Raw genomic sequence first — 22,625 nt, forward strand, 5'->3', positions numbered from 1 at the left:
TAATTTGCCTCTCTGTTTCCATTTCTGCTTCTTGCAACTCTTCCCTCTTCAGTCATCTTTGCCTTTCTTTTCCATTGAATGGCTATCGATTCCCAATGTGTCTTGCATGTATCATGCGTTAGCTGCTTTTAGCTGATTACTAAGCTGCTGAGTTGGTGAATGTGGCCTTCGTTGTGAAGGACCTAGTAGATCCTGATACTTTAGAACTAATGTCAGACCTGCAACAAAATGTTGTAGTGTGGGTGCTCCTGTTCAGGGTTCCAGCCAGTCAGCTACACCCTCTTCTAGGGACTCCATTCCACCCCATCACCAGTTTTTCACACACACCCCAAAAGTCAGCCAACATTTCATGCCTATGTTTTGGGGTATTCTTCTAAGAAGCCCCCCAAATATTTTGTTCTACTTCTGCAAACCTTGGGGGGTGTCCCCCAAGTCTGATGATATCTCCCTCTTATGTGTGGATGGTGCCATTCTGGCTTCATGAGGATCCTCAGAGAATGACTTTGCTGTTCATATATAGGATAAAAATAGGTTGGTTGGAGCATATTTAATGGACTACCTTAACTCTAATTGCCATTATGGATTGTTTCTCACACAGTCTAAGAATCCACTAATAACCATGTCTCAACACAAGGATTTTATTCCTCTGCTATTTGCCTGTGATGTTTCTCCCTTCCAAGTATCATTTCTTCTTCTTCCTTTATGGATCCAGTTTTATGATAGTGGCCACCTTGTCTGTTGCCTGTTGATGGCAATGTCTTGGCTGTGATCATCCAACAAATATGTCAAAACACTGGGGCAAAATGAAGAACTTTTGCAAAAGGGAGCAATGCATGCTTCACATGTACGTCAGTGTGGCTAAATCTGAAGCAAAGATCCTTTCCAGTTGAAAGGTTTGACCTCGGGACCAATCCTGAAAAAGAAAAACGTTGAGGTATAGGTCAGTTTTCATGATAAATCAGCTTGGCATTTAAGTGTGTTGCTTCACAGAAGGCCAGTCATCACGGCAAATGCCATAATCTGCTAGTGCTAGGGCTGCAGTTAAGTTTTGTGGGATTCTTTCTTCTTTTTTGTAGTGAGAAGTGACGGGGGATATGTGTAAAATGTTCTCCCAAAGAGCAGCACTCCCCTAGAATAAGGCTGCAGTCCTAAGCACACTGACTTGAGAGTAAGCCCCATTGACTATGGGAAGCACCATAGCTCAGTGGTAGACCCTCAGCTTTGCATGCAGAAGGTCCCAAACCCAACCCTAGGCATCTCCAGATAGGGCTGTTATTATCCTCCTTTCTGAAACTGTGGGAAGCAGCTGCCAGTCAGTGTAGACCAGCCTTTCCCAACCAGTGTGCCTCCAGATGTTGTTGGACCACAACTCCCATCAGCCTCAGCCAGCATTGCCAATGGTCAGGAAAGATGGGAATTGTGGTCCAACATCTGGAAGCACACTGGTTGGGAAAGGCTGGTGTAGACAATAATAGTCTGACAACAAGGCAGCTTCCTATGTTCCTAATTATAAGTGAGTTAGTGTTGCACATCACCTTGTCCTGTGAGGTCCTACAACACACACACACACACACACACACACACACACACACACACACATATCTTGGCAAAAAGTTTGATGAGAAGGAGGGGGATTGCACTGCTGATGGTTTTAAATTTGGTGGACCTCTTGTCCCATGTTTATATGCCCCCATGCAAATAAGGAGGCCTCTTCATGGGGGGGGCGAAGGTTCTGTGAAAACGGGCTCCCTTTTTGCAGAAGTCAAAATATATAAATGCAGTAAATAAATAGATAATATGCTGCCTTTCAAGTGAATACATTAGCACCTTTAATGGGCTCTTGGGCTACATCAGCCTTCAGCAACCAGATATTTTAGACTACAATTTAGCCCCAGCCAGCATAGCTGTTGGGAGCTGGAGTTCAAAACAGCTGGAGGGCAGCAGGTAGTGACAGCTAGACTATAGTGTGGTGTTAAGGCAGACCATAGTTAACTAAGGAGAAGGGTGCCCAGGTGGGGAAAGAAGACTGGGGAAATAAATTACAACGCATGCTTAGGAAATGGTTCTGCAGCCATTCTTGTGTCCTTACGCAACTGACACTTCCTTTTAGTTTCTTCTAACTGCTGGCACTGTCAGACAGTCCTGGTAGTTTAATGTCTCTCCTACCCCATTCAGAACAATGTTGCTACACCAGAGTAAATGAAATAAAATGTATTTCATTGCCTCCTTTTGGAATTTGTGCCCTGATTCCTCGAGCAGACATGATATATTTGGTTTGGCTCCTATGAGGTGCTTATGGAAGGTGCCTAAACCCAAGTTCTGGGGGTGATTTTCCCCTTCCCCCCACCCCTTGTTGCACAGCTCACCCTGTCCAGGAGGATCTTCTGACCCTCAGGAGAGACCTTTAGTGGCCTTGAGCAGCTGAGGGTGGGAACAAGACCTCTTCTACCAACTCCGTTCCATGAGCTCTTTTTAGGATCCAGCCTTTGTCTTGACCTGCAGAACTTGTGAGCCACCAAGCCAAAACCAAAACCAAAACATTTCAGAAGAGAATTTTCTCAGACATTTTCTGGGAGATCCCCCCCACCCACATTCCCTCCACTGTTGGGAAATTCCATTTCCTGCACCACAGAATAGCCATTGAAATCACTCCCATTCCCCTCCCAGTTTCTCCATGCACTAGTCAGGTGGAGATTCTAGGGATGCCCTTTCCCCTTAACCTATGTTTGACATTCACTAATCAAGGTGCAGATTCTGTTTCCAGTTCTCTCTCACTCAGAGAGCATTCATTGTCTGGTCCACATTCCTGCCTTTGCTTTCGTTCACCTTGATTTTGATTTGTATGGGCATCAGTTGTTGCTTTTAAGGTTATTTTTATGTACTCTTAGTGACTTGCCACATATGCCATATATGAATGATGTTGCCATATACAGAAATGATTATTTACCTTACCTGACTTGTACATTCAGAGAAGCAATGGCCAAGAGAGTGGGGGTGAGTGACTCTGATGTAACATGGGAAATAGCCCTGGCACATTCCTCTAGAGCAGGGATGGGGAACCTGCAGCCCTCCAGACTTGTTGCACTTCACCTCTCATCATCCCTGACTATTCGCCATGCTGGCTAGGACTGATGGGAGTTGTAGTCCAACCACATCTGGCATGCCCTAGGTTTGCCGCCCCTGCCTTATAGGGAGCTGGGTGTGCTCTAGAAGCCCACTATGGGGGAAATGAACAAGTTCCATTTCTCACAGCACACTTGAATGCTTTTTTTAAAAAAATTACAAATCACACTGCTTCTTTTGCGACATAGAATGGCTTCTGGTGTTATCTAGGTGCAAGTGTGGTCCCATGCTTCTTTGCAGCTTCCAGATGGAACTCTTGTATTTCTCTCCTGCTCATCCCTCCAGTTAAGCAGATCCTACCTTTGGGGCTATCCATTCATAACTGTTTCGGTATAAACAAACTTATGTTTCCATTGCAGCCCGAGAGAAAAAGATAAACTGTAATGGGGGGTGGGGGAGAGAGACATCTGTTGATCAGATTGATAAATATTGGTCCAGTAACAAGTTCTCCTTCGTCCATGGTATATCCCCATCTCTAACGGGGAAATATCGGTGTAGGAGAAGGCTCTTTTCTGCCTTTCAGGATGCTTGGCCAACAATGAATTATGTATTGTTCAGTGTCAGATCATTCATGACCATCTTAGATGATAAAGGGCCTGGTTGGATGATACTGACTTCTGACCTTTCTCTTATACATGGCTGGGGAGCAAGAGAGCACCTTCCCTGCTGCACCTCCAAGCCATCTGAATGTTCATACATGGGCATATCCCTTGAATAGAATCAGGGGTAGGGAATCTTTTTCATCCTGAGGGCCACACTCCCTTCTGGGCAATCTTCTGAGGGCCACATGCCAGGCACAAATGGGTGGAACAATTACAATTACAATAAACTTTACCGTGTGAGTAAGCTGAGTAAGTGAGTAAGCACAACACCCCTCTCTATCCTCCACCCAGACAAACAAGAGGAATCATCAGAATTAAATGACACATTCCATCCAAGCAAAAACACCCAGGGTGCAAAGCAGGCCCAATGAGGGGTGTGTCCTGGAGAGAGTTCCAAGAACCAGATAGAGGCCTGGAGGGCCACAGTCAGCCCCTGGGTCTAAGGTTGCTCAGCCCTGCCTTCCATGGATACCCTACAAGATAGACATGCAGTGTAGGTGGGAGAGGGGGGAAGATGTGGTCTTTCTCCCACATCATCTGTAGGAGAGAGACTGGAGGAAAATATAATCCAAATTGGGCCTTGGTCCACAGTGTTTGAACACAACTGGTTTGAGGGCTGCCTCTATTTGACAAAAAACATTTCTCAACCATTTTGCCTACCTTGAAATCAGCAGTTTGGTTTCAGTAACATTTCAAGGGTGAGGCAAAATTCTTTGGGGAGGAAGAGAATCAAAGCTGCTTTTCCCAGAACACCTTGTTCTGGGGTGCTTTTTGCATTTTTGGAAATTCAAAATGGCTGCCACCATTAAAAATGACAGCTATAACTACAGAAAAAGACACACTTTGACAGAAGGACTAAACCAACTTAAGCCGACTCATTTAAAATATGTCAGACAGTGCTGTTCCACACAACTCTAGTTTTAAACCTGAACTACGAGGAAAAACCTTTTTCCTGTTTCTGTTTCCTTCTTTCTTGTATAAGAATGTCTTGCAGAACAAAAACAAAAAGAAAAGATTATTTATTCACAAGCAGACCCAAATGTTTAAAAATGCTGGTGGGGGAGTCAGAGATTAACAAAACACTCTTATGCATGTCTAATCAGAAGTAAGCCTAATTGAGTTCAGTGGGAATTGCTCCTAGACAAACGTGCTGAAGAATGAGTGAAGCAGTTTGGAAAAAACAAAGTTGGGAGATGGACCATTTCACTCTGAATCAATGGGTCAATTTCACAAATTTTACCTTGAATCACTTTTCTTCCCAGCTCTAACACTTGGTTCACACATCCAGTGGGACCAGAGCTTGGAAAAGTTACTTTTTTGAACTACAACTCCCATCAGCCCTAGCCAGCATGGCCACTGGATTGGGCTGATGGGAGTTGTAGTTCAAAAAAGTAACTTTTCCAAGCTCTGAGTGGGACAAACATTTCCTAAGGAAAATCTTTCCTGCCTTCTCAGATAATATAGTATTGCAATCAATACCAAGCTGTATTGTTGCAATGGAGAATATTAATTTTTCTTCTATATTATTTATGGATGTGATCTAGGGATGGGGGAGAAATTCGATTCAGTTAACATTCAAAGGTGAACCTAGCGAATTCACACTTTCCAAAACAATATGTGAACCAAAACACAGCCATACTTGGGAATTTGCTTTTCTCCGAATTTCACAATGCCATTCTCTAGCTAAGTAACGTGTACAAAAATGCACACACTAGAGTATGTATGCATAAGAATGCATATTTTCATGAAAATAACATAGAGAAATGCATTATATTGGAGGAAATACAAATATTAAGGGAAACAGGCTTTGCAAAAATGTGTATATTAGGCAAAATCGCATACAAAATTGTGTATATTAGGGGGAAATGCACTAAAATGCTGGTGCATTTCCATGAGGACTATTTTTTTAAAAAAAAATGCATACTGAGGTGGAAATGTGGAGAACTGAATTTAAGATTGGAAAAAGGAGAAATGGTGAGAAACCAAAATTGACAGATTCATCCATCCCTAATGTAATTGCTTCCTATTGTTTCCTTTATCCCTTTCACAGTTTATCTTTGATCTTCTGATATATTTTTTTCCATATCAAGGACTACTTGTTCTCTCACTAATTTCATTCTTTCTCTACCTCTGTCTCTTTGTTTCATCTTCTTATTCTTACTGGAATGTAGAGCAAAGATGCTGGTATCAGGACCTTGGTTATGTTGGATGAGCAAGGAGGTAAGTTTGGATCATTTACATCAGAAATTAAAAAGCATCTTTTCAGTGAAGTAAATTATTAACTATAGATACCTATTTAAGGTCTTAGTAACACATACAGGTGTGTGAGCACGTGTTTGCTTATGTGTCCACAAAGGATGTAAAATACATACCTAGTTACTAGTGATGGAAAGCTGAAAAAGACTTTTTCCAGTGTCCATTGGAATCAACAGGAATTCAGTAACAGACTTGACATCAGACTGCTTCAAAGCAGAGTATTGCAGAGAAAGGCTGTTGTCTTCTAACTACTTTCTGTAAGGAAGCATTGCTGGGAATGTAGTATAGTATTTCAGAATTGAGGATTTTAGCTTCTGTGCTGGAACAACATATGGGCATTTACTTGGAAGGTCCAGTGCAATCCAGAGCCATTTCAAATATTATGAATTTCTGCATAGAAAGCACTTTGCTATAGAGCATCATGAAGTCCAAACCAATCACAATTTGCCAGTGAGTGTACATGCAATGAAACAGACACGTGTGCAGTAAGGAACATAGGAAGCTACATTATACTGAGTCACACTATTTATTGCTCCATCTAGCTCAGTATTGTCTACACCAGGGCTGGGGAACCTGTGGCCCTCCATACGTTGTTGGACTCCACCTCTCATCAGTCCTAGCCAGCACAACCACTGGTCAGGGCTGATGGGACTTGTAGGCCAGCAACATCTGGAGGCTACAGGTTCCCTGACCCTGGTTTACACTGACTAGCACCAGCTGCTCTCTAGCATTTCAGATAGAAGTCTTTCCCAGATCTACCTGGAGAGGGCAGGGATTGAACCTGGGACTTCTGCAGCAAAGCATGTGGTCTACCCCTGAGCCCCCTCCCCTGCCCCCTCCCCATTGTTTGACATGACAGTCTTCATGCAGCTTGCATGCTTCTATGCACTTTTCACACTGGACATTTTTAATGTTTGGAGCAGCCCTCACTTCCATGTAAATGTGTTTAAGATAAAAATGTAAAGACACTTTGCCAGTCACCATTTTACGCAGTCCCTAGGACAGCCTTTCCCAACTAGTGGGCCGCCAGATGTTGTTGGACCACAACTCCCATCAGCCTCAGCCAGCATTGCCAATGGTCAGGAAAGATGGGAATTGTGGTCCAACAACATCTGGTGGCCCACTAGTTGGGAAACGCTGCCCTAGGACATTTACATCTAAAATAAGGACTGAACACATCTCGGTTGAATTCCTTTAAGTCACTGTTGGTATGCTCTAGTGGTCACCTATAAAAGGCATCTTAACAGTAGTACTAATGCATGTTTTGGTTGTTATTGTGATTTAATGTATACTAGGAACTGAGAATGTGTGGCCTTCCCAATGTTGTTGGGCTTCAACTCCCATCAGTCTCAGTCAGCATGGCAAATGGCCAGGGATGATGGGAGTTGTAGTTCAGCAATATCTGTAAGGTGATGGGTGAAGGTTTTATGCAGCTAAGCAAGCACAGGCAGACAGGAGTGATTGCAACAGCCAGGGTCTACCCAGGGTGTGGGCTACTGTCAAGGCAGGATTCGTGTTGTTGCCTCCTTATAAATACAATGTATCTCAAGATCTCTTACTCTGCATCAGCTTGTCAAAAATAGGAAATGCCCATTGATGAATTATTTGAGCCAGAGTTAGAATCCTACTACATTATAATCTGATTCACAATCATGGGTTGTATTCAACTAAGTCCTACTCAGAGTAGATCTATTGCAATTAATGAACCTACATTAACCTTGTTTATTAACTTCAGTGGGTCTACTCTGAGTAGAACTATTGAATACCACCCTATGATTCTAGATATATTAATCATGAAGTATAATGGCATTTACTCTGATAAACAGATCCCATTTGGTTGCTTTGATACATGGTTCAGTGTAACATCTATTTCTGTGCATCACCATTTCAGTGATTTTCATAGTATTATTTAATCAGATATTTAAAAATTCTGCACAATTTTTTCAGACATTTGAGACTATGTTTTTAAAAGAGTCACAGTCATAATAGTGCAAGGAAGCTATGGGAACTGGGTATCTAAATCCCTTGGTCTTCCTTGAAAATGTCATGATATATTTTGGCCAAACATGCAGTTTCCTTTCTGCCTCCATTAAACCAAAGTGGATCTTCCACAACAGCCCAATTCTGTCACCATTTTATATGTTTTGTTTTGGTTAGGAACTGAGATAGCTGCCTTATACCAGTTCAGACTTGGTCCATCTAGCTCAGTATTGTCTACACTGACTGACAGCGGCTGTCCAGAGTTTCAGACAGGGGTCTCTTCCAACCCTACCTGGAGATGTCGGGTATAACACCTGGGACCTTCTGCATGCAGAGCCACAGCTATTGCCAAGCTTCAGCCCTTCTCAATTGGCTTGGTTGCACATTCTTTAGCTGATATCCTGAACCCAACATTTCCTAAATAATCCTATTGATTTTCACAGGAAGTGGTTTGAGGACTGTAGCCTTTCAGTTGTGCCCATACTTCTGTGGTCCAAAGCTCCACAAGTCTCCAGCATGCAGTCTATTTTGGGGATCAAGTTCTCTAAACTCTGATGGAAGAAGAAGGCTTGATACTAAATTCCTGTTGAACACTGAGACCTGAGGGAGAAGCTGGATATTGAGAGTATTTAATGGTATTGCATATAGGAAAGGGTCAAAACTCATTAAAAGCTGTTTTAAATTGGTACGGGTCATGCCTTAAAATTCCAGATTAATTAATCCGCGAGTGGCATGGAAGGCTGGAAATGATTCAGACTCTGGAAATGTGATTGCTGCACTATGTTCACTGTTCTTTAACCAAATTTGTATCACTTTTTAAAAAAAGCAATGCACAGGTTGGATAAATGTGATTTGGGGGAAATGTGGTTAACCTATTGTGTACAGCTGGAACCCCTGTTTCTCTGCTGCCCTGTAGGAGCCTCCTGTCATTTGTGTAGCGTGTCTAAACCAAGTATGTTTCAGCAGATGATCCGATTAATAAACCATTTATTAACCTTGCGCTGTGATCTTTTTTCAGATGACCCTGACAGCAGAAGTTACTTAGGATTATTAGGTGTTTCATAGATAAGGATTCTGACATGGATCATTTGAACGTGTAGATGACAAAGAGCATCACATTCTTTCGGGGGCCCTCACCCTCTCCTTAAGTTTCCCAGGGGACCTGTTTACTTTGATGCTGCAGATAATTTACAAGACAAAAACCTCATGAGTCAACATCAGGGTTTATTTCTGGCATAAAAAAGCAAACGCCTTTGACATCAAAAAGACAGTGCAGGGTGATGAGTGTGCAGCCCACCTCAAAAACCACAAGGCACTTCAGTGAAGCCTCTTAGTTCTCTTACCAACATGAGATTCTCACTGTTTATAGGAGAAGCACAGTAAGTTAGTTTCAAATCTTTATGGATTTGCAGAAACAAATGTGTGTAGGGGAATAGACAGTGACATGTTTTCTGGAATGTTCAGGCACTAGATAGCCATTACAAATGACCCTGGTCTAATATAACATGCTGTAAACATATGAGCGCCACACAAGCTTGTGTCTTGTTACACCTTAAAGACTGTGGTTGATTCCACACAATTGGTTTATTTAGCATTCATTCTGATTTGCTGCACCATGTTTGTGGAGAGATTCTACAACACTGGCTGTTTACTGAGGATTCATTCTGATTACTTTGTGGGAAGTTTCTACAATATTGCTTCAAGCAAATGTTATCCCCTAAGTTTCCAATCCATTTCTCTGTCTCTTTTCTTATCCCCAAAAGTCAGGTTTTTTGGAAGCAGGTTTATGGTACAAGAGCTTTAAATTTACTTTAATGGCAGAACAAACAGTGACAATCTGCAAGTGTCCTTGCCTTTTTATAGTGGCAGAAGTTTTCATGGACTTGAGTCCTCTTCATCAGATGCAATTACTGTAGTCCACACAAACTTCTGCCACGGGACTCTATTGTTCATAAACACATTTAATTGATGCATTTTCATGAAACATTTTAATATGTCCCATATTATGTTATGTTCCAGATGTAAAATGTTTCAGTGGAAATGGCCCTGCTGCTCAGTTCTATAACTAAAGCAGCATTTTATAGGATTATAGGACAGTAGAATTGCCTGTCATTTGTTAGTAAAACCAACCCACATGGCTCAGACAAGCTGTGCTAGAGAGGAGTACATAATATGCAAGTGCAGTCCTAAACATATTTAAAAATGGACTGCCTTCAAGTCGATCCCAACTTATGGCGACCCTACGAACAGGGTATTCAGGGTAAGCGGTATTCAGAGGGGGTTTACCATTGCCTTCCTCTGAGGCTGAGAGGCAGTGACTGGCCCAAGGTCACCCAGTGAGCATATATTTACATATTTACTCAGAAGTAAGTTCCATGAGGGAATCAGTGGATTTTACCTTCTATCAAGCATTGCAGCATTAGGTTCCTATTCCAAAAGCATATAACTGAGTAATTGTGTCTGGGTTAAAGGTACCTGCATCCCATTGAGTTATGTCAGGGATCCAAAGTGGATTAAGTCCAAGCACTTTTGGTTAACTGAGCCACAAATTAAGGCATCTACTAGGGCTTAATTTGCAAGAGGTCTCATCTTTGCTGAATTCTGGGACCCATTTTCAGTGCCAAGGTCATCCCCATAATATACAAAGTAAATAGCAAAGCATGTGCAGGGAGCATAACCCTCATCACTGAATGATCTTAATAAGTGTGCACACAGCTGAGATTAGGGACACAGAATTCACATAGGAGAGTGTGACTTCCAGGCATCCACGAGCCACAACACCTGTCTGTGACAAAAAATTAATTGTCTGTTGCATCAGGCATTCTCCCTTCGCATTCTCTCTTCTCTTGGCAATTACAGTATGCCTGAGCTGGCTGCACATGTATTGAAATAGAAACAGGCTGGCTGCTGCTACTCCAAAACCACCTGAGCATCACCCTAAGCTGAGGTCATCCTCCTGTGGCTGACTAAACTGACTTCCCAGAATATTTGCATTGGCAGAGCAACGTAAAGCTGCCCTTGTGGCAAGCAAACTCTGCTCTGGTGTACCTGAATCTTCCTATCTATCACATCCTTCTGGTGAAGATATGTAATTACTTAATATAATGTGTGTTTGTTCATCCATTCCACTGAAAACTCACTACAATCTGGACTTGGGCATTTACATCCTAGTTTATCTAGTTTAGCTCATAGGGGAAACAGATGTTTTGCCCTTATAAGACCCCAGGTTCTGTCCTGGGTAGGAATGGGGGAGAAAATCATTTTGTTGAGGATGTTAATGCAAATCTACCTAATGGACATTTTCTGGAACAATATGCAAAGCAAAACACTGTTATCCTTTGAAATTCACCCTTCTCCACATTTTGTGATGCAGTTCTCCAGCGAAATAATGTGTACAAAAATGTGTATATTAGGGGAAAATGTGCATAAAAATGCATATATTTCTGAAAATAACATATAAAATTAGAGGAAATTGCTTGCAAAAATGTGATAGGCAATACTGCACATAAAACTGTGTATGTTAGGAGAAATTTGCACTAAAATGCTGGCAAATGTTCACGATAACTTTTCTTTTAAAAAATCACAAATTGATGCAGCAATGCAGAGAACTATACTTAAAACAGGGAAAAATTAGAAACTGAAATCGACACTTTTGCCCATCCCTAGTCCTGGGTATCCCCAGTTAAAAGCTCAGAAAGGCCCAACTCATTCCAAGTCAAAATAAGCACCTACTGGCCATCTCTAGGAAAAAGAATTACAACCAAACAAAAAAATGGATATCTCAAGATTATCTATATACATAACTCCAGCAAAAACTCCAAAGGGGGAAGGGATAAACATGCAATACCCTCTTATCAATAATAACTTACTAAAACCTCTCTCATATGACTTACTGAGACCTGGACACAAAGGAAGCTCCTATTCCTGCCAGTGATGGAGGTGTGTTCTCGTTTTAGTGGAAATGCCTCGATTTGATGATTGTTTCATCAAATTCATTAGTAAAACAATGAATGTATCTAATACCAGTTAACCTGGGCATTTGGAACGGATGGAATATGAGTCAAATATGAACAGTTTTCATGAACATTTTGAGGTGACTGTTCCTAAGGAGCACATATATTTTTGTGCCTAGATTTTCATGCTAAAATGAGCATGTTTTTGCTTTTTCCATATTCCACTGCCTCACCCCACCCCCCACAGAGAAGAATCTAAATAACAAAAAGGAAATGTATACTATTGAGTTGTCATGTCTTGAAATATTTACAACCACTCCAAATTTTTTAGTACAGCTTGGCATTTTAGTTTCACCATTTCAACCACACTTAGTCCACTTCTCCCCCCCCCAATCAAATATTTCTGTTCAAATACATTTGACCATTGGTGGAAAAAAAGCCTTTTGAGATATTTGTGTAATATAGAAAATGAACACAACATTCTCTTTTTTAATGTAGTTTTTCTTAGTTTGATTTGCTAAACGTAAGTCAAATACTTATGCTATGTTGGTTTTAGGTATTTCTGGAGGGGAACATTTCATTCCAAATTTTCTGGAAAACTCATATTATGGCCTCCTCTGCATCTTTCCTTCTAAGTTCAAGTAATCAACATGGTGCCCTTCAGATATTGTTGAGACTACAACTCCCATCAGCCCCAGCCAACATGACCAATGGTCAGGGAGGATAGGAGGTGGCTCTTCCTGCTCTAGCTGATTCCCCTCTTCTTTCACATATGGGCTATAACAGGGCCCTCCATGCTCTACCTTCTAACCCTGTTCCTTATTCACCACCCGCAATACAGAGATTGGGAGAGAGAAAAACTTCTGAAGCCAAGAGTCAAAACTACCATTCTTTCTCTTCTTCCTCTCTTGAAACCTCCCTTTAACTCCAGGGACTGACCTTTTATTTAATGGTTGTGAATTGGTCTTTTCTTGTACTAATCTGCAGAAATATGCATCTATATTCTTTTGGTTCCAGTGCAGAAAATGTAAACAGAACCAGCCTCAAGACTCTCCTGTTTCTTCTCTTTTCTTTTGTAGCTGGGATTAGTCTTTTCCCTTTAATTAAAACATTTCTTTCCTGATTGGCCACCATGCTGTGTTTGAAAACTGGATATTGAATCAGGTCGTTTTCTTAAGGGGACCAACTAGTGACGTGGCAGTAAAGGGAATGGGTCTAGTAGTACCAAAACAACTGAGAAACTGTCAGTAAGGTGACAATTCTATGCACACTTACTTGGAGGTAAGCCTCACTGAACACAATGGGGCTTCCTTTTGAGTAAATATGCACAGGATTGTGCTGCATGGCTGCTGATGCAATCTTAGCACATATTGTTACATTGGGGTGTGTGGCATAATAACTTTTTGTTCCTGCAAAGATAATAGTGGCATGAAAGCATTATCTCCCACTTGTGAAAATGTGGGCCATAGCTAGTGCTACCCTAAGCAAGCACCAGGCTGTTGGTGTTCATGAAAGTCACTTGTTATTTGCATATAAACCCACTGTGGTGGGCTTGATAGTTATGTTATACTGTAATGATGCAAAACAGGTGTAACTCCATTAAAGTAAAAGGAATTACATTGACCTAATCATGTCCTGGAAGCCATGGGAAGATAAGGTAAGGAACAAAAATAGCTAATTATGCTTGTCGAGAACAGAGAATGCAACTGCTGATTGTATTCTGACATATTATTCCATCTGCTCTGAAGTCCTTTGCAGTCTATTCATCTGCTTCTTTGGACACTGAACTAGGTCCTGTGATCTCTGTAATTCCTCCTACTCCAATGGGGTTACTCCTGGCATATAACTATGTCATTGACAGAGGAATAAGACCCATGGTCTTCTCTTCTTTAGAGATGGACCACGGCCAAAAAATCAGATCTGAAGAGCCTCAGTCTTTGAAAAAGTTTGTATCTGGACATGGATCTTAACTCAACTACTCATATCCATTCTTAATACCATTATTAACTGTATACTTTTTCACCAACTCTCAAGTCAAACCAATTACATTTTCAACCATCATCAAACTCAGAGACATTTGTAAGTGGAAGTACTGTAGATATTTTCCATGGAAGGCAACCATTTATATCTTTTTTATTAATGTACATAAATACAAGGTAATAACCCCATTTCTTTCTTTCTCTTGGATGTCATTGATGTCTTAGTAACTGGATGTATTGTATTATGTTTCTGGACTCTGAGGTATTTGGTAGCACCTCCACTTTTACATTTTGTTGAAATTAGTAGACGTCAAAGCATCTCATTTTCTTTTCTTTTGTATGTGAATGTGTGTGCTTTACCATATTAGTAAAGGGCTTCATTCTTCAGCCTCTAGGTCTGCTTCCATCTTTGCTTCAATGCATCAGCTGCAATTAATGCATTGAAATGCTCCCATAATAATTCAGTTTCTCCATCCATCATTTGTTCATATTCTGTTGAAGACAACTACAACAACAAAGCAAAACAAAAAAGTACAATTCATTCCACACTGTCATCCCTTTGTCCTGACCAGAACAACTCGATCGTGTTGAAGAAGGCATGAACCATATCAACCAAGACATGAAGGAGGCCGAGAAAAATTTAAAAGATTTAGGGAAATGCTGTGGCCTTTTCATATGTCCTTGTAACAAGTAGGTACTGGGTACCAGCTCTGCTTTGTAGTGTCCAGTTCTTTGTCACGAGTGAATGTCTGAAGTTTTTTTTGTCTTTTTTTTTCTTTGTCCCTTTCCATCTGCTTCATACTGTGGGGATAAAATACTTGTGTTTAATCAGAACAACTGGAGCGCATCGAAGAGGGAATGGACCAAATCAATAAGGACATGAAAGAAGCAGAAAAGAATTTGACGGACCTAGGAAAATTCTGTGGTCTTTGTGCCTGTCCATGTAACAAGTAGGTGCTGCCTGCCTGCCTGCCTGATCTCTTGAGCACCCAAGGCTGATCTCAAGCAATAAAGCCTTGTGACGCTCATTCTTGCTTAAGGCACCTGGGCAGGATGAGCATGTGGCATGCAGAGAGAACAATTCTGGTTCCAATGCGTTCATCTCATAGTGTAGACCAGAGGTTCCCAAACTTTGGGGATCAACAAACCACTCTTGCCCTGACTTTTTAAACCCTCCTAGCCCTCACCCTCTACTCTGCATTGTCAGCATCCAAATTCCCAAGCTCCAGGGATCCAATATGAATCCAACCATTTATTCCCCTGTCAGAACCGAAAGCACTTACCTGGAAACTTGGATGTTGACACAGGAGCATTTGGCTTCACCTCAGTCCCAGTGGAGAAGAGAAAGTGGCAAGGACAGTGGCAGCTCACTCTCCATAGATGGGTGCTGGTGTGACTTGTGGACTAGATGAGGCTGGGATAAATGTGATTCCACGAACTATGTCTGAATCACTTGCCGTCATTTCAGAGTTCAAGAGTGGCTTGCAGGTTTCATGTTTGGGAACCACTGGTGTAGACACAACAGTGGGATTACTGTAGATGCATTAAAATCAGGCATACCACAGTGAAACCTTCACAGTGAACGCTTATAAATGACGAAGATTTCAACATTTTACAGAGTGTGTACTATGTAGTAATAACCCAAGCTTCAAAAATTATGACGCTTTTAGAATACTGGCTTCTCTGTCGCTGGAGCTTTAAAGGGAATACGTTCTTGGCCATGAGTTGTGGTTCAAAATTCAATAAAGCGGATCATTTGGATCAAAACCATGCCAATATCATGTATCAGCAAATATCTTTCTTTGCAAGGTCTGGAGATGTGCTGTGGTTTCTTGTTTGATCCCAAGCTATGGGGAATTTTTAAATATATATATATGCAGTATATATTGGCAGGAGAACTGGACCCCTGTTGCTAATTGTCATTCCCCAATTGGGTCATGTACACCAAGCAGAAATGTTGAAATGTGCTGGGTTTGCTTGCATGTTATTGCCATACAATGAAAATGCAGCATAAAAATGTGATGTGCAGACTTGGAAGTGAGACAGTAGATATGGAAGAACAGGCTTTTTTGATGGATAACAGATTTCATATACACTGACACTTCATAAATGAACTAAAAACACATTAATAAGAAGGCACCCCAAATGGTGTGTGTGTGTGTGTGTGTGTGTGATTTACTATATGTTAGCATTTTATTAATTCAGCCTCGCAGTAAGATATTGGCCTGGAGTGAGTAATAATTCCTCTGAGTGGATAAATTAGTGAGTTGGCGTATTTCTTGTATTAATGTGCAAAGCTGGATCAGTCCATCAAGGCAAACCTGTGCTGAGCAGCAAAAACCAGTCAAGCTCTTACAGAACTCAAAGAATGTTGTGAATCTGTGCAGCTTCCTGTCCAGATCAGTGCTTGTCTGAAAACACAAAATACTACTGTTTGTAACAGTAGTAGAAAGTTTGGATGGCTGAGCTTTAGACTTGCTACTTTTGGCATGGACTACGACAGCCAACCAATGGGCGAAGTGGTGTGTGCCTGTGTGTGTGCATGCATGTGCATATTGAAAGGGAAAGGGGGTGTATTAAAGGGGTGTAAAGAAAGAACCAACATCTAAAGGAAGTTTCAAACTATTGTCTCTGTTTGTTTATTTCAAAATCCAGCTAGCATTCAGATCTATAGAATTATTTATTTGCTTATTTAATCCTGAATCATAATTACTATTACATTTGTTAGTCACTTCACACAAAAAATAAGTCTCAAAAGAACCTAACAAGATAACCTACAGATAAAATAAATTAAAAGTCAAAAATTTATCAATGTACAATACAACATTCCTAAAATGCTCAACCAGCAACACAATAGCTTCTTAGAACAAGTGCTACCTGTATGCAACCTGATCATTTACTTAGAAGCACATCCCAATGGTTTTTATGGGGCTTACTACCAAGCACATGTGCCTTGGATTCAGCCGGGCAACACAATCTTAACTATATGTATTTAGAAGATCTACAAATTGCAGTGGAGCCTACTTCTAACTTACAGTGCAATCCTATGTTTGTCTACTCAGTAAGCAAGTAGTAAGTAAGTAGACTTACTTATTGTAGTAAGTCTGCTTCTGAGTAGAAACTGAGTTCAATGGGACAAATATCTTAGACATGTGTAAGATTGTGCTGTTAGATATAAGACCAATGGAGCTTAATGACACTATTAAGGATGCTTATAATTAAAGTGGGTCATTTCATTCAGTCTCCAAAGGCTCCCAGATGAAAATAACTTTTCTCAAGCAATTTATAAAATAAAGCACTTATGAAAAGCATTGACAGCATAGTTTGAAATCTGTGGCCAAATGAATAATGTTTAACAAGCGTTCAGATCATATTATGACGTGGCAATACTGGACATTTCTTACTAATGGCACTCCATATTTCCAGTTTTCTTCATTCCACCAGACAGGACAGCTTCCTCTTTATACACAGACTTGTGCGTACCTCATTAATAATAATAGCCATCTTTGCTTTTAACCCAAAGAGAGACTTCCTGAAAGTGATATCAGGCTTATAATTAGTTTCCATCTGGTCCAGTTTGTAATTTCAGATAGTTTTAGTTCTAAAACAACACAAATGGATGCTGCACATATTAATATTATCTGTCACTTGCTGGTATGCCTGAATTTTAATTTCGCCATGGCGGCTCAGTCAAAGGTGGCTCCTCCAAAGCCCTGTGCAATTGAATTCACATAGTTTCTCTGCAAGATAACTTCCCAGGGGCGAACGTTTTAAGATGCTCAACACAGATGAAGATCCATTTTTGCCTGTGTCGCACTTGCTGTGTAGGCTGTTACTGCTAGTGGATTAAGAGAATGTTGAACCACTGGGGGGGAGCTGTGCTTTATGGAGAATGCTTCACTTCTTATTCATGCCTGTAGCTGGTGCATGAAAAAAAATTATATCTAGAGGAATTTCCCTTTCTGATGCTCAACTGCTATACATGCTTGTATTTATATAACTATATTTATATATTTATTTTTCCCGCACTCATCCCACTTTGGCCTAATTTTATTTTTTTGTCTCTGTGGACAAAGGTTTGTACATCAACTCTGGATGTATACTTTCTCTTTCCAAGTACCGATATATTATTAAAATATCTAATCCAAATTGCCCTAAATTACTTCTGAAGGCAAACCAACCAACACTGATTCTAGTATAACACTGGAAATCTTGGTGGATGTAGAAGTTTACCATGCCACACATTAAGAAACAGAAACTTGGCCACAGAGCTATGTTCAAAGGAGGCCAGATCTGTGTGTGTAATCTAAGATGGTGTGTTGCTGTGATATGATGTACACACTACCCTTAGCGGCTTTTGTTTTCATGTCTGTCCAGCAGTGAGTTCTCTGTTTTATGTGTCCAAAATATACACGTCATGAAATACAACTGAATGTTTTCTAGTATGTTTTATTGTTGTTGTTGTTGTTTAAAAAAACACTAAAACAAGGCAACAAAACGAAACAAAAATTATTGCAGACTTGGCAATCCCAATTGACTTCATTGGAAATGAAATTGCTAAGCATCCGAGTCGTTGTGGCAGCAAACTATCAATGCTTTTGTTCAGGTGTATGATATATCGGTATACCAGAATGCCCCATCCCCCCACCGCCCCGTATGAAACACTCATTTGCTTGACTCAGCTCTTAGCTTGAAGAAATAATAATCGTCATATATTTTTGCAGTTGCATCTCCCCACTCCATGCTTCATTACTCGCCTTCTCTTTTGGCATAGGCTTAAATCAAGCGATGCTTATAAAAAAGCCTGGGGCAATAATCAAGACGGGGTTGTAGCCAGCCAGCCTGCACGTGTTGTGGATGAGCGAGAACAGATGGCCATCAGCGGTGGATTTATCCGCAGGTGAGGGTGGCTGTGGGATATTTGTTTTATTTTCACCCAGTCTTTCCCCCTCCTCCTTCCCTGTCACTGGCGTATTGGGAATGTTTCCATATGGTCCAAGGGCGAGTGTCTCTGGCCTTCTTATTGTTGTTTATTCCCCATGTTGGCAATGTCCAAGTTCATTAATCCAAGGGTTTCAGAAATTTCCACTGACATTCCATACAGGGCCGGATTATCCATTAGGCTTAGTAGGCTGAAGCCTAGGGGCCCGGAGCTCTTGGGGGCCCGCAATCTGTGGCTCCTGTCCTGCTTCCGCGCATTGCTGGCGTGCATTGCTGCCATCAACCAAGATGGTGGCAGAGGCTTCAGCCCCTTAGGGAAACCTCAGCCACCATCTTGATTGATGGCAAACCTGTGCGCGCAGTGCGCACAGCCGCAAAAAAAGCGGAAAGGTAGGTGAAGCGGGGGGATGGGATGGGACGGGATGGCGGGCAGCTCAAAATCAGCCTAGGGGCCCTCCTCAGCTTAATCTGGCCCTGATTCCATGCCCTACTTGGGAGGAGTTCTAGAAACCTTGGATCAGAGGCACCTAAAATACATAGTAGTTTTAAAAAAAAAACAAAAAAAACAGGCTTTTAATCAGTCTCTCCCTACAGAGCCAAGAGACGTGGGGTCAACTGCTCCCCACATAAACCAGCCATTCCTAATACTCATCCTAATCCAGCAGGAGCTGTGAGAGCTGCTGCTTACTTTGCACAATCCAGTGTACATCTCTAGTCTCTCTTCTCTTCCTCCTCCCATGGAAAGGGGGCACTCTTGTTGCAGTCATTAGATGTTAGATTTTGTGGGAGGTATTAGCATTGTTACACAGAAGCACAGGAAGATGCCTTGCACCAAATCAGACCAATGGCCCATTCCCCTTTCTATTGGCTACACTGATTAGCAATGGCTTTCCAGAGCTTCAGACAGCCCTACCTGGAGATACTGTCAGGGATGTAGTCGCCCAGGGTCTTGGGGGTCTTAGTCCCCTTGCTTTTTTGCAAGCAGGGTCCCCATGTCTCCAGCATCCTACGAGCCAATCAGCATGGAAAGGGAGTGTGTTAGCCACTGAGAAGAATCTTCTAACATGCTTCCTTATCCTTTCCTGCTGATTGGAGCCAATCAGAGTGAAAGGAGGTGAGTCAAACACTAAGAAGACTCTTCTTAGTAGCTAACATACTCCCCTTTCATGCTGATTGACCTCTAGGGACATCTGTTGTTTTTGGAGAAGGCTTGTGTGGGAAGGACTGAGGAGAGTGGAGACGATGACGGAGAGCAAGCAAGCTAGGGGGTGTGACTGTGAGGGTGTGTGGCATGACTTTCATGAAGGGAACCTGCACTTCTGAATTTGCCACTACACTACTGCTGAGGATTGAACCTAGGACCTCTTGCATCCAAAGCAGATGCTGTATCACTAGTCTTATCACATCGTAATCAAATCCGACAGGTGGATACTGGATCTGCAAAGTTGTTGACTGTCACTCATAACCAGTGGACAAAGGGGGAAAGTGTAGGGAAACACAGTGAACTCTGTAGAACACGTGGTTTGGTGATGTCCCCTGGGTTTGTCCATGTTTTTCTGCAGGCTCTAAGGCTTAAAAGCAGTCACTACAATGAAGAATTTATCTGGTAGAGAAGTATTATGGTGGCAAATGTTTATTTCATTCTTTTAAGAATGTAAATGCCACACTCCAATACGAATCTTTCCAGGAAGGCTTAAAAATAGATTCCTTCAAATGGACAAAGAAACCCAACAATTCCTTATGAATAGGTAACCTTATGGTACAGTTTACTTCTTTCTCCTTGACAGGGTAACAAATGATGCCCGAGAAGGTGAGATGGATGAAAACCTGGAGCAGGTCAGCGGCATCATTGGAAACCTCCGTCACATGGCCCTGGACATGGGCAATGAGATTGACACACAGAACCGCCAAATTGACAGGATCATGGAGAAGGTAAGGGTTGACCTGCCATTCACATCTTATATTTCTTGTATGACAATAAGTTGTTCTGGATCAAAATGTTGGGTTATATTCAACGTAGCTCTAAGGCTAAGATTTCATCACCTCAACGAAGGAACACTCTCCCCTTCTTCTCCTCCCCCCATGTTCCCCCTAAATCTGTTTTGGGGGTATCCCCAGGCAGGGATGAGTTCTATTTGAATTAATCACCTTGGAAAATGTGATGTTTCACCCCACCGTGGAGAAATCATGACCAGCCCAATCAATAGGAGAGATGGTGATGATTTTATTGATAATGGTGCCATCCATGTCTGTGGTGCTTTACAAAGAATGAGAGGAGAGATCCCAGGCCCAGTGTACAATCAAAAATAGCCACAAATGACCCAATAGAGAAAGGGGAGGGAGGGGCAAACAGGTGAAGAAGCTGTGGTTATTTAAGTTAAACATACATAGGCTTTGCTGTAGTGGGCATGAGGACTAAGGGATTGTTCCAAAGCAGAGATGGGAGACCCTGTGGCCCTCCAGGTGGTTATGGGACTGGAACTCCCATTATCTCCAGCCAGCTTGGCCAGCAGTCAGGGATGAGGGGAGTTGGAGTCCAACAAATATTTGGCACTATGCTTCCTCAGTGTGCTGAGTGGCTCAAAAATGCTTGTATCACAGTGTTTGGGTCTTCTTCAGAATTCTTGGCCTTTTTTATTAGAAAAAATGTTGTTACAGCAATAAAAAAATTGTGAAGAACAAAACAATATTTTCAGAAAAGGGAAAATAACTTCATCTCATAGTAGGACTGTCATCCTAAGCCTACTTACGAGGAAGTCCAATTGAATGTAAGGGGCTATGCAATGTGTTACGTTGGCTGTAGATATTAAATGTAAATATTCAGCTTTATTTATTTTTTCAACAGCTCTGAGCCCTTGATTTTGATTGGCCAATTCTTTATAGACCCTTTCCTAGCTGACTTTGGCAGTAGCTCTTCCATTTAGGAAAAACAACATCAGAGCTGCCTCTTGGTCCTCAATGAATCAGTCAATGAATAATCAATAAATAAGAATACAGCTGGAAATAGCAGCATCTTGGAAGCAGAAGCTTTCCACCAACTGAAACATGTTGTCTAGTCCATCATCCAGTGGCCAGCCTTCTATGGGAACTATTTGGATGGCTGATCATTTTATATTGGTTAGGATTTATATTTGCGAGGTTCCTTTATTTCCCTACGTCCACCTTTTCTAGAATTTTGATGGATATAAATGGGAACATACTATGGCTTAGCTTTTTCTTGATGCTGAAAGGATTCATTTGGCACCAGTAGAGCTCATTCTTGAGCACAAACATTTTCACAATTGCAAAATAATTTAATGGGTTCTTCCCTAGAAAAACAACAGGCATAACAAGGTCCATAGTTCCCACATCATAGCACTGTAATTACAGAGGAAATAACATAACAGCCTCTAGGGTGCTTCAAGAATCAGTCCGTACTATTTTTTTGCTCGTATGCTCCTATCTGGTGGGCACTATGTTGAAAATGGTCTATGCCAAAGTGCAGGCACAATCCTAGCTAGGCCTTGGCCTTGCTGATAAATGGACGCCAGCATCCCTTCAGACCATAGACTATATGGTAGCAGGAAGCCAAGGAAGAAAGAGTGGACTTTGATAACTCACATTGGATTTTTATTTTTTGCATGCACAGGATAATCTGCTGACATTGAGTAGATGAGGAATGTTATGGGTAGGAATGAGATGTGCCATAGCCATATGGAAGGCTTTTCCTCTAATGCAAAGGACTTTGGTTAGTGCATAGAAGGGAAGAAATTGCACAGTCATGGGCAAATAACGTTTGACCCACTCCTGAG

The 22,625-nt window shown here is 41.5% G+C and overlaps 1 protein-coding gene and 1 long non-coding RNA gene across 5 annotated transcripts in view; one reads left to right on the top strand and one right to left on the bottom strand.

The window, feature by feature from the left end:
* The window catches only part of SNAP25 (synaptosome associated protein 25), an 89,198-nt gene that overhangs the window by 63,922 nt on the left and 2,651 nt on the right, over positions 1-22,625 (top strand). For 3 of the 4 annotated variants that reach the window (XM_061626173.1, XM_061626175.1, XM_061626176.1), the window contains exons 4-7: positions 5,897-5,945; positions 14,726-14,843; positions 18,668-18,793; positions 20,622-20,766. In XM_061626173.1, coding sequence (XP_061482157.1) covers positions 5,897-5,945; positions 14,726-14,843; positions 18,668-18,793; positions 20,622-20,766 — 438 coding nt within the window. Of the gene's footprint in view, positions 1-5,896; positions 5,946-14,465; positions 14,584-14,725; positions 14,844-18,667; positions 18,794-20,621; positions 20,767-22,625 lie in introns of all 4 variants that reach the window. The other variant, XM_061626174.1, reaches the window with a different exon arrangement.
* LOC133384261 (uncharacterized) lies at positions 651-12,968 on the bottom strand. Its single transcript, XR_009762472.1, has 3 exons — positions 12,854-12,968; positions 2,367-2,504; positions 651-913 (listed from the first exon to the last, which is right to left on the bottom strand). It is a non-coding gene; the product is annotated as an uncharacterized LOC133384261 (long non-coding RNA).

The sequence above is a fragment of the Rhineura floridana genome, chromosome 4 (genome assembly GCF_030035675.1).
Source record: "Rhineura floridana isolate rRhiFlo1 chromosome 4, rRhiFlo1.hap2, whole genome shotgun sequence".
NCBI classification, from domain to species: domain Eukaryota; kingdom Metazoa; phylum Chordata; class Lepidosauria; order Squamata; family Rhineuridae; genus Rhineura; species Rhineura floridana.